At 37.6% G+C, this 12,905-nt stretch overlaps 1 protein-coding gene across 3 annotated transcripts in view; it reads right to left on the minus strand.

The window, feature by feature from the left end:
• DSCAM (DS cell adhesion molecule) overlaps positions 1-12,905 on the minus strand; it is a 475,409-nt gene that overhangs the window by 79,090 nt on the left and 383,414 nt on the right. For all 3 annotated transcript variants that reach the window (XR_007165989.2, XR_007165990.2, XM_048071347.2), the window contains exons 18-20: positions 12,323-12,469; positions 10,346-10,501; positions 2,266-2,399 (exon numbers count right to left, since the gene is read on the minus strand). Coding sequence is in view for 1 of the 3 variants with exons in the window: in XM_048071347.2 (XP_047927304.1) it covers positions 2,266-2,399; positions 10,346-10,501; positions 12,323-12,469 (437 nt within the window). In the remaining 2 variants the exon portion in view is untranslated. The remainder of the gene's footprint in view (positions 1-2,265; positions 2,400-10,345; positions 10,502-12,322; positions 12,470-12,905) is intronic.

Genomic DNA, 12,905 nt, shown 5'->3' on the forward strand with positions numbered 1-12,905 from the left:
ACAACATTTAAAATCTATGGTGGCAGGAGAATTGATAAGGAAATAGGCCTTCTGTTTATTCCCCTCCCCAACTTAATTTGAGGCCATTTTCTCTGTCATCTGCTTGTCTCTATGAACAGTGAATACAAGAACTTCAAGAACTTCCATGGGATACATAGACCACACTTGCACAGGAGTGCTGGCATGTAAGCACCTCTGCAGCAGACTTGTTCCACTGTAAAACTAGCTCATAAACTAACTCTACTAAAATATTTTTTTTATTTAACAATCCTTTTATGGACAAAAGATAACAAAGCATTTTGTTAGAAATAAAACTGTGGGTGGGGGTTTCTGTGTTAAATGTGTCCTGCGGTCTGGCATTTAGAGAAAAGTGCAACCTGGCATCTGAAAACAGATAACTGAGTATGATTACTGCATTGCTCATGACACAGGACTGATACAGACCAGCTCTGTAAAGCCTCCCTTAATGCTGATCTGTGAAACACTACTAAGAAATAGTACAGGGACTGTCTTCACAGATATAAATGCGCGCACATACACACACACCCCTTCAAGCACACAGGGAGCAGTAGGATAGCTATATAAGTATATACCAGTAATTAATAATAACCACAAACATCTCCAAGTGCTTCTACTGTGGGCTATGGAATACAATGACAACCTCTCATCACCCTTTAATGAACATCACAAAAATATACAAGTAGAATTCAGTACAGGTCAAGCAAAAAAGGTAAGTGTTCCTGTCATCATCTATCACATTTTTTTCTGAGGTACTCCAAAGTGTACCCATACAATAAGTAGTCATGAAAAGGTAGTTCTATAGATGAAAGAGCAGCAAATTGGAGAGCAAATGTGAAGGTAGAAAGTTTATCTTTCTGATGATGTAAATATACTGGGGAAAAAAAAAAAAAAAAAAAAAGAAACATTGCAGCTTTCTGTGTGGTTAAGTAGCTAAAGAGCCAGCAGCACCATCTGGCGTTCCTTCCAACCACTGGTGAAGCATTTACTTTCCACTCTGATGAGAGCCCTAAAAGCAAGGTCCAGTTCTGTAAAACGTGACCTCTTTAACTGACTGCACGCCATAGAAATGTATGAGCCATGATAGAAAAATCTCTGGTCAGTTTGCACTTTAACTGTACAGTCAAGACATTTTGGTTTGCACGGTTACAATTATTAAATTAATAGCGTTAAGAATAAGCACTCCCAAATCATAAATAAAGCAATGATCTCCAGTCCTGAGCTTCATAAATGACCAATAAATCCTGTTTACATCAGAATGTATGAGTTTGAGCTCACGTGGTTTTCGTTCCATCCCTCCTTGAGTACTTGCAGAATTAGTTCACTTGGTAGAAGAGTGGGCTGGGTGAGACTGTGTCTGCCTCCAAGGTGCCATGCAGACGTACCTCAGGCCTTCTACTGTCTCAGCAAGCTTTGGAAACAATCCTGAGGCACAACTGGAAGTTTCCAGTCAAACTCTTACTAGCTGTGGAACAATACCTTTATTGTTTATTAAACTAAGATTGCATTTTGCAACTTGCATCAAACTACATTTGATGAGAAGCCCTACTTAAAAGCTAAATCAAAACCTTGGATAAAACCTAAATACATTCTTTGTCAAAGCATATTAAAATAAATATGCATTGCTATTTAAAAAGAACAGTTGACCCTTGTGTTTAATGATAGCTAGTCTTTTGTGATTCAGAGAAAGAGATGCCTGATAATCGATTCAATTTTTCTCATCACATTCTCAGAAAGTAATAGTGTGTAAACCTAGAATGAGCAAATACTCCTGCCACAAATAAGCTTATTCACAAGCAAATATGTTTGTTCATAAGTCATTATGCTCCTTCACACATGAATACCCGGGCCAAAAAGGTAGGAAACTAAGATGAAAACACTAATCCAATTCAGCAATTAGGAGCTTAAATACATGTTTTCAGATACAACAGAGCTCTACAAAGCTTGCAGCTGATCCTGTGTAGGAAACATTTTGTAAGTCAGCACTCTGCAATATCTTTTAAGTACTGTAAAAGTTTGATAGGTGGGAAAAAATAAACCAACTTCTCAGCCCCAGAATCCCCCTTTACTCTTAGAGGAAACAACAACAACAAACAAAACAAAACAAAACAAGCACCACCAAACTCAACAAAAACAAATAGCAAGAAAGTAAGTGACAAAGAAAATATCAAGCACTGAACATCTGCAAATACAGTTTTAGCTCTGCAAATCTGTGCAGCCTTTCTGTGGCTGTGCTGTGGGACTTACCGTGGGATAGGGGTGTGAGCAGAATACGGTGTATTTCCGGATGATGCCATTGAGCTTGAGGGGAGGGAGCCAGGACACAAAGACAGTGGAGGCTGAAGATGCAGCTGCTTTGACACCAGCAGGAGGACCTGGAACTGGAGGAAAAAGCTGTGTTAGAGAGGGCCGGAGAAGTATGCTGCTTTGGTAACCCTGCCCCTCTGGACTGAGGGGGACACCCTGCACTAAGAAGCAGCCTCCACACTGCCCATACCGGAGGAGAGGGTTTGAAGGGTTATTCCCCTATCTGTAGGAGGAGAAAGCCTCTCCTTTAGAAGGAGGGGAAAGCCTCTGCTTCAGAGGGCCCCAAAGAAGAAGCTGCCACTGACAGTTAAACTTCTGTGTAGCATCATCCCCATCCTGCATACATGAAACTGTATCAGCTGTGGCCAGTGAAAATCGCCAAACAACATAATACTGTAAACGTTAGCTCAATTTTGAAGGAATGACTCATGCCAAATGATTATATGCTGTATAAATAATAGGCATGTGAACAGCTTAATGGCTATACACAGTAGAGCTGTGAATTTAATGAAGTGGAGAGCAAACGAGCTGTAGTCCTGTGCAATTAGCACTGCCTGATGTGACCCAGGTACACCCAGTAGCATAATGTGAGAGCAGCCATATGGCCTCACAGTCTCCTTCCCCTAGCCTTGCCCTCAACAGCTCAGACCTGTATCTAACACTGCAGTATGTGAGCACATATTTATTTTGCTATTAGTAGTAGCTATCTTTATAAGTTATTGAAAACTGACAGAAAGAAAAAACAGTTCTCTGAAACTGGAAAATACTTAAACTAGGAAATGTTAAATTCTTGGTACATAATCCTAACTCTTTGCACACTTGCACTTTGAGAAGGACTTTAAATTCATGAGCATATATTATTTTTCAAGCTTATGTTATGCTGTATAATATTCTCTAACTTTGCAGTTGCTCCTGTATGTGAACAAAATTCCTGCATGCTAGAATACCCATGAAGTTACACATACATATAAGCTTATACTTAAACCAAATAGGAAGGGTAAAATAAAGTTTCCCAGAAAAAAAAAAATCTGAACAAGAGAATATTTTAAAATAGATTTACAATCATAACAATTTGGAAGATATTTTAGTATTGCATGTGCGGAATATTTATGGTAAAGTATTAAAATAGGTATGTTGCATGGAAATTATTACATGTGGTATTAAAGACAAAATGAAACATTTTGATGGATTCTCTTCTCTGCAGACATTTTGGGTCATAAGGAATTTCATATTTTTGTTAAATTTCAAATAAAACAAGCAGAACATTAGAATTTCCAGTAAAATAAAAATTCCAGAGCTTGATCAACTTTCTCTACACTAACTGAGAACATTGATTGTGTACTACAGATAGACAAAACATTGTCCAGCAAGCTCATCTTTATAGGTGGTCCTTAATCTTTGTTCTACCTCATTTAAATAAATAGATATTACACTGGTACAAAAATTTGCTTATAAAGAGAAGTCAGACTGTCTGGGACCTAACTTTGCTTAGCTATGTAGCTAACTATTTCAGACTGTAAAAATCATATAACGAAACCTTCAATTTTATGTCTGTACAGGTACTAGTAGAAGATGCAAGAAAACTGATGGATAAGCACCAGTCAGTGCAACGTTTCTGAATATGCATTTTCTATTTATAATGTGTTGAAACAGCTAATAAGGCATCAAGTGAGAATGTCATGATTATAGTTGCATGCAAACCCAGCCCCTTGCTGCAAAGGGGCTAATTCAGTTAGCAGTTCTATACAATGCAGAGTAAATATTGATGCTTGACAGCATTCAACTTGTTATTTATACCCAGTTCATTAGAAATGCTATTTGCTCCTGCTGCTGAAGAGTGAAAGCTAGCTCTCCAGGGTAATTACTTAACCCTCTGGAGGATTCCTTTACGGTTAGTAATGTTTTCTGGAAATCACTGCAAATAGACGTATGAGGTTAAAGTAATTTATTGTTAAATTAGGGTGTGATCTATAGGGACAGGTTCTGATGGTAATTGGTCGTGGATGTCAGCTGTTGAGGGATTAACTCAGTATTCATCTAGCATTTTCCAGTCAATGGACACATGTGGAAGATATTACTTGTCATTGGACAGTATTTCTGTTTGGTATACAGACTAGCAGAAAGGGAGGCTAGAAAGAATTCAAGAAGCCATATAGTGAAATTTCTGAACCTTTTCTAATCTGAGGACCCTTTCCACCTTTTTGGTGCAGGGACTGGAACTGGGTAACAGTTTTGGCAGTGCTGCCGAAATTATTCCAAATATTCCTTTATTACTCTTCTTTTTGTTGCAGTACCTTTGTTTGCTATGTTGCACATGTGGAAATGAAAGCATGTGAGGAAGCATTTATATTTCATTGGCAAGAATTCTGCAGGCTTTCATTTGATGTCTTACAGACCACCTCTGTCCTCAGTCCAGAGGATAAAGTCATTGTTCATCGTCATTCCCTTGACCTAAACAAGACTATTATGAGCTAACGCAGCACTGGCTGAAACATTTGTTACTAAACATGGTTTCCTTTCAAATCTGAAGAAGTTGTGCTGGGGGAATGTGGTGCCTACCTTTCCTTGGTGAGAAAAAAAACATATTTCTATGCTAACAAAACATTTTCTCTCATTGCACCCTGTAGCTTTGCTCAGCCATACTGAGACCTCGGTAGTAAGAGACCTGGGCTGTCTCACTGAGCTCCACACAGGTCTTTGTTTAGAATACTAATTCCCATAGATCGCAGAAAAGACAAGCTAAATGTGTTCTATACAAGATTCTTTTTCCTTTTGTCACCAGGGGTAAAACAGTGATAAGAAGCTGGAGAAAAAACGGGGCTGAGCACTGAGAACTGCTTTTAGCTGACTTTTCCTTCTTCCAGAGCAGATTTGGCAAATTTAAAATCAAAGATTTTAAATTCTCATTCTCCAGCTAACAAGGCTTTGAGAGACATAGAAATAGCATACAGCTTTCATGTGGAGGAGAACACTTTGTATTCTTGACACTGCAACTGAAATGCAAATGCAGAGAAAAGCAATTATACAACTAGTCCAGGGAACAGTGTATTTAGATGTGTGGGATAATGGGGAGGAGCTCCAGGAACTTTCTCATTCCCCTTTTCATAAGCAGTGAGATTATCACCATTTTTCTTCACAGTACTGCACAGCAGGGAGGCAACTGCACTAAATGCTCTGCTTTTAAGAGTGATATCACCAATATATCAGAAAACCAAACCCTGCACCTTAAAAGGTTTTGTACCACACAAGACCATCCTATGCAATGTTACATTTATGAAAAACAAAACAAAATAAAATCCAGACCTTTTCCAGTAGTGTCTATGTTTGTATAAATATTCCACCTGCAATTTATATATATAGTAGCTAAAATACGTTCACAGATGCTGTCCATCCCTCATTCCCTCTAAACTGGCTTCTATTAATTAGACCATTCCCACCAAATTCTGCCAGTTGACAAGGGGATCACTTATTGTTTTGTACTTTCTTTTGTTAGTCAATAAGATAAAGTCAGAGATCTCTGAAAATAAAACAGATAGATATGATATGCAATCTCTGAAAAGAAACTGATGTAAAAAGGAAACATGCATCCTCCTGCATCACATAAACCTCTACCAGGCAGTAAATCAAAAGCAGCTGTGCCAGGAAAAATTGCCAACTGCAGGAAGTTTTCCTTGGGATGGGGCTCTGGAGGCCATGTCCTCCACTACTCCCTTCCGTACAAAATCAGAAGTGCTCCTGCCAGCCAAGCTGTTGGCTGATGTGTCCAGCTTGTATGGGAAACAAATTCATTCGCTCAAATACAGTTTCACAATACTTCATTCGCAGTGCAGAACCAGAGGGAATTTGTCACACCCATCACTACCAAGTGGGGTAGTTTTTGAGACCATACTTTGAACACTGAGAGGAAGAGAATTTGAAGAACTATTTCAATTTTCAATGATTTAGAAAAAAAGTCCTCAGATGAAGAAGAGAACCAGCTTATTAGAAACTCTGTGCAAAGTGACAAAACCAAAATCAGTTCTTAAAAGTTGGACATTTCCACTTCACTTATTTTTCTGCCAAAAGGGACTTTTAGAAAAGCAGTTTCTTCCTCAGAAGGCTAATGGGGATAAAAAAAAAAAAAAAAAAAAGCCCAAATATGATCACATTTAGAAGAAAGCTCCTTTCCTACTATTTGCTGCAACTATTCCCATTTTGTAAGCAGATCAGCAGTGGTGTCTGACCTCTGGTGTCTAAAATCAGTATCAAATGTTATATAAAATCGAAGCATTAAATTAATTTTACCCAGGCTGACTGCTTTACTCCCCGGGACATGCTTATTTTGCCACATTGGAGATTTTGGGCCTGCTAAAGAAATTTTGGGCTGATGTCTCTAAGCCGAACACCAGCAGGGAAGTAACAGGAGGCTATGATCTGCCTTTCAACAGTGGCAAGGGAACATGCTGCACCATCGATTTTACAATGAAAAGTTTCCCCTAATATAAAGGAAATGAAAAAAGGAAAAGAAATCAATGGTGTGAGATGGCCTCATAGTAATAATGATGCAGAGGGCTTGGAAACTACCCAAAAATGTCTCAGATTAACAAAATTTTATTAGAGGAGGGTGGAATATCTTGTGTCATACTTTTAACTAGAAGAGGTCTGGGAGCAGAACTACAAGGTTTCCATATCTAAGTTATGTTAAGATTTCAGTTACTTATATTCCTCATGATGAGAGGCTACTGAAAACTAATTTTAGAGCAGGATCTTTTAGGTCTACTGAAATTAGGCCTATGGAATAATCCTCCACAGGAGCCTCTTTTTTTCACAGAATATTACAGAAGAAATGCCTGCTCTTCCTGAGGACTGAGGCACCTGTTAGATGCATATACTTTGGCAATTTGAATGCTCTTTTCCCAGTTAACTTCCATAGCCTAAAGGATATTTAGATGTGGGATTTGGGCTTGACCTTATTTTTAATGGCAGCCCTTTATACATTTTTCATACTGGACCTTTATTGCTCTTAAAAAATTGTGAAGCTGAAGCAAAACATGAAATCATTGCACTTTCTGGCAACACCTTTCAGTTTACTTTTTCTGGACAAAAGATTTGATGAGTGGAACCACTGTGAGGCATCACAAAATATCTGAAAAGGTTAGTCACACTGCCTCAGGGTGAATTACTGCTGAACTACTGGCTTCGTTGCCAGAAGGATTAAAAATGAGAGATGAGCTGTTGCACAGCAGCCAGACACAGGCAGGGACTATGTGCCTCCCAGATCTCAGGGCCTGTCTGATCTCAGAAAGAGAGAGAGCAAAAGAGCCACCTGGAATTAGGGAGAAGCAAACTATGCAGAAGAGGATTAAGAAAAATGAAAAAAAAAAGCGGGGGGGGGGGGCTTCAGAAATGGTGTTTCAGAACTGTTTTGAACTGGTGACAGATCAGTGCAGATGGAATGGTGTATGTGACAGGGAGAGGGAGCAATGGACACAGAAACACTTCCAATAAGAAATACTGTTATAAAGCAGGTAGTTTTCCATTGGCATCCCTGGCCAGAAGGGCAGAGGGAAGTACCCAACCACTTTGCAGCAAAGGAGATTGCATTATGGTGCATCCCCAACTGATACAGAATATTTAGGAGGCTATGGAGTCCCCAGCACTGCAAGCTTTAGAGAAAAGTTTAGTAAACATCAGCAATGACTGCAATATATCTGATCCTCTTTAGAGCAAGTGGATGGTCTTGGTCACGTGTCAGGAAACTTTCAGGAGCATTACAACATTCATCTGTTGTCCCAGGTAAGAGACAGAGGTGCTGCAGGCTCCACTTCTGCCATCTGTTCAATCCCAGAAGCCAAAGGAACCTCACACAGAGACAAAGTGTTGTCTGCACCCAGGCAAGTTTTGGTAGCACCACATTTTTAACTTGAGAGGAACCAGTGCACGGCCTTCACAGATAGACCTTATGACTTGCTTTGCATATGTGTCATAGTGTTGACCCAGGAGTTGTCTCTGCGGTTGGGTTTTTTGAGGATTTCAGGAAATACGTTATCCCAGCATTGGATTGGCTGGCCGATTTGACATAAGGCAGCAGGACCATCAGGCCAATTTAACACATAAAGACACAGGCTGCAATGTTGCTCAAAGGTGTAGAAAAGCAAGCACATTCTTGCTGACTGCAGGGAGGCTCTAACATGGTTTGTGTCTCCCTGAGAACAGCCTGCCCCTGAGCTTCTGGAGCAGTGTGGGGCAATCCCCATGTTTGCCTATGGCTTAAGTTCCAGTCCCAAGGCTCTGGGGTGAGAGCTTTTGTATTCGGAGAACATTTAGGGAAAAGTTGCCTGCTGGGATCTGCTGAAGAAATAGAAAAAAAAAAAAAGTAACTTGAAAATGCAGCAGGTGATTGTACAATTCTCCATATTTTATCTTTTTTTTTTTTTTTAATTATTTTTTAGATTTTTCTTTGGGATAACACCATCTACCTCCAATCGTCATGTGTTTCAAGGACACCTGAAACAAGACTCCTGTGCACCAAGTTAGTTAAAGGACTTTAGGGTGGGCTCCAGGTTTAAGATACACAAGTCTATGGCTGATCATTTGATGTCCTTTGCAGTTTCAGACTAGCTGCAGTATCTCAACACAGCTTTATACAGAGCCATTACTACAAGTTGGTTCAGGATCTCAGTGATACCTACATCTAGTGAGTGCTGGAAGTAGACACACATTAACCAACATTGTTATATACCTAAATTTCCTCACATTTCTCAGCTATAAGACATTGACTGACTGTTTTTGCTGTTAATACAACTTTGATCAAAGTAGTGGAAATTATTAAGTACATGAAAATAGAACAAGGAGCAAATAAGTAATGTGATAATGTGAGAAAAACGTTTAGAAGTTCAATTTTGATTTGCATTAAACCCCCTGGATACAACTACATCTACAGCTTTCCAATGAATGTAAATTTTAGAATGAATCCCTTAATACTTAATTGGAAAAAAATCATAACATTCACCAAGTCAGTTAATCACTGAATTTACTCCCTTAGGCACTTTTGTAGATCTTATTAAAAGCAATTTATAAAAAAAAAAAGTAAAATATATTTTTATGTTCATGAATGACCAGTAAACTGGATGAGTAACAATGAAAAATCTATTGACTAATTTCCTTGAAAAAAATGTTGTAATTGGAGAATTTTCCAATCTGATATTAGTGAAGTAACTTCATTGCTAGGACTGTGTGAATGTTTATTTCTGCCAAGAAATTCTTATGTAATAGGACCCAGATTTTCTAAAGTTTTTACTGAAGTATTTGGGCATTCTCATGTTTTTTTTGTTTGTTTGTTTGGTTTTGTTTGTTTGTTTTCTTCTTCTTCCAGGCATTTAATTGGGCTAGGGAGAAAACACAACCTGAATTTGAAATTCTGGTTCTTGAGAAATAGCTTAGTATGTAGCATCCCACTGAGGCAACCTGAACTGATTTCCATATTTCCATAGCTAAAGTTATAGGAAAGAGCTTATGAAACTTTTTTTTTTTCCCAGTAAGAATTTCATAAATTTTCAACATTCGTTTCTATGCTCTTGTCTATGAAGAATGGCAGAAGATTTTACTTTTGAAAGAAGAGGTGTTTGGAGGAAATTTTTGTTATACTGAAGAAAGTCTTAGATGTATATTAGTTATACAAGAAAGTCCCAGAATAGTCTTTCCACTTTCCCCATTTTCAATCATTTTGAATAAATCAACTCAAAAACTCTCAAAATTCTCATATAAAATCCTGAAGTATTTCAAGACAAAAATAGAGACAAACCTGTTCACATCATTAGAATTATCTACAAACTTCTAGCTAACCTGAACTGGAGTCTTGGAAACACTGTGATTGTTTTAAAAGTTGTGGGTGCAGACTGCTCTCTGCACACTCCCAACTCAAAACCTTCAGACAGAAATATCACTCTGGCTGTTTCTATAGAATATTTGCACTATTTTGAAAGCCTGAGGCATACAAGCATCTTGTGGAAGTGGGAATGGAAAATGTTTTACTCCTTACCATCTTCTTTAGTGCGGGTGAAAATTTGTTCACTTCTCACTCCATCTCCAGCTCGTGTGAAAGCCAACACCTGTATGCTGTAGTTGGTATATTTTTCCAGACCATCAAGCTCCAGTGATGGCTGTGTGGTGGTGACATTCTTTATTTCTCCTAGCTCTGTAGAATAAAAAGGAATTTGAATTATTTGCTAGGTCAGTCTTTTCCCAGCTATTGGTACCTACTGTAAAAATCTTGAGGATTGAAAATCATATCAGAGAAGTAATGTTTCATTTTTACAAAATAGCAATGAATTATAATCAATTAAAATAAATTCCTTTGTGTTCTGACTTCTTACAGTTCAAAGAAGATCCAGTTTTCAGTTTCAAAATGTTTCAAATTTTAAAAATACAGATAATAGAACTGAACATTTCCACAAATTATAAGATTTTTTTTATAAAGAACAGATAACAAGAAGAGATTATTATAAATTAAATGTTACTGAATTATTATATATTAAATTGCATATGTTAAATTATTATATATTAAAATATTATATATTATCTAATGCAAAAAATGAGAAAGCTATTTTCATAGTGTTTCCATTTTTAAGAAATGACTTTTCTTATACGAAACAACAAACAAAAAAAGCCTCTGTTTCAAAATATGTATCAAGTACTTCTGCAAAGCACTTGATGGCAGTAATACCAGCTAACAATAGATTTAAGCACAGTAAAACCAGATTTATTTGCAGAAAGATGATGCACTTCATATGATTTGTTTTTGCAACAGGCTAAGAACTACAACCCATACAGCAAAAAAGCTTGGAACATATTTCAGGCAGAAAATAAAGCTGAAAAAAACATTGCATGAACATCATCTTTCTTCATCATGTTGTAAGACGTCACGTAGGAGCTTAGATGTGCACTGATATTATTCACATAAGATCTGTTCCAAATACTGCAGGCATCACTGAAAAAGTGAGTTTTATATCAGTCATGTCTACATTGTTTGCACGCTTCTAATATATTTTTTATCTTTATGTTTAAATATACAAAGGAATCTAGTGGATTATTCCCAAATATTTTCGACTCTGGCATTACCAGCAGTAACAAAAGGCCTCGGGGTAATTTTTCCAATCCAGGTTACCTTTGCCATACCAACAGAGGCCAGAATTTACAGGACAATTGTATATTACAGTAAACTATGATCCTGATTGATGCATACAAAAGAAGGGAGACAGCTCATTGCCCTAGAACTGTGAAAATTCAGCAGGGCAAAAAAGAATAAAGGCGTGTGCATCTCAAACCTACTACTTCTTAATATACAAGAAAGGACCACATATAGAATTATCATAATGTGATAAATGGCAGATATGGCAGATTATTAAGGTATCTCGGATATCCTTTGGTCATTTCCCTCATTCTCAGATCAGAACTCTATTTCCCTAGGAATTTTGCTGATAGTACAAAATATAAGCACAACAGGAGAGGCTAATATGAAAATAACAAGCCTTTTCCCAAAATCTTTTCTTCTTTTTTTTTTTTTTTTCCTTCTTCTTTTACCCTCACTGCAGAGATTAAATACATTCTGGAAAAAAAAAAAAAAAAAAGCAATAACCAATTGCCAACTAGCTACTCAAAAAAAGCTAAAATACAATACAGGATTAGGTAAGTGTGTTCTAGCTTTCTATCGTCATTCTTTAGGAAAGACTTTCTGAGCTATGTAACTGATGAAATTTGCTTGAGTCATTTTGGGTACTTTGGCGGGTCTATGGACTGTTGCAACCTCATGGTGGAAGCCTTCCTCAAAGACCTCTCTAGTCAGCTTTGCAATGTCCCCTACCATGTTAAAGCTCTACAGAAGATGGCTTCCTTCATGGGTATATGAAGCTTTCTCTAAACCAAAGAGAAAAATAAGTACAATGCCTTCACAACAGAGAATAAGTGATACAAATGCTATATATGACTTGTTACTCGGTGACAGTTTGAATTCTCTTACCTCCATCCAAGAGATTGGCCCAGTAGATAACTCTGAATCCTTGCAGAATCCCATTCAGTGTTTCTTTTGCCAGTGTTGACCAAGAAATAGAAATTGTTTCTGGTGATGTTGCAGTGGCTTGCACATTCCCTGGAGGACAACTGGGCACTGGAATAAGATATTCATCATTTTTAATTTGATGAACACAACTCAATGTTTACCACATTCATGTACGCCTTTTAGTAGAAATCTATATAAAAGAGCACTCTTCACTGTTATCAGCAGAATCCCCTTCAGCTACACTTTGAATTTGCATTGCTATCCTTCCACCCATTATTTAACTAGCAGTTACACATGGTTAAAAATGCAAGGCCTTTATTCTTGCTACAATCCCCATGTTTCTGCAAGTACAGCTGATTTTCCTGGAATTACTTTTGATGTACTCTTTCCCACTAGCTGACTAGTCTTTTAATGGTTTCTTTGTCATGTCTGTTGAAATGGGTCCTAAAGCTGAAATATGCAGAATATATTCTGTAAACTATTTAAACTTATTTTTGGAATTTTGTGTCCATATTGCCATCTTTCTGAACAATTCTAATCTCCT

This window comes from Anser cygnoides, chromosome 1 (genome assembly GCF_040182565.1).
Source record: "Anser cygnoides isolate HZ-2024a breed goose chromosome 1, Taihu_goose_T2T_genome, whole genome shotgun sequence".
Taxonomy (NCBI): domain Eukaryota; kingdom Metazoa; phylum Chordata; class Aves; order Anseriformes; family Anatidae; genus Anser; species Anser cygnoides.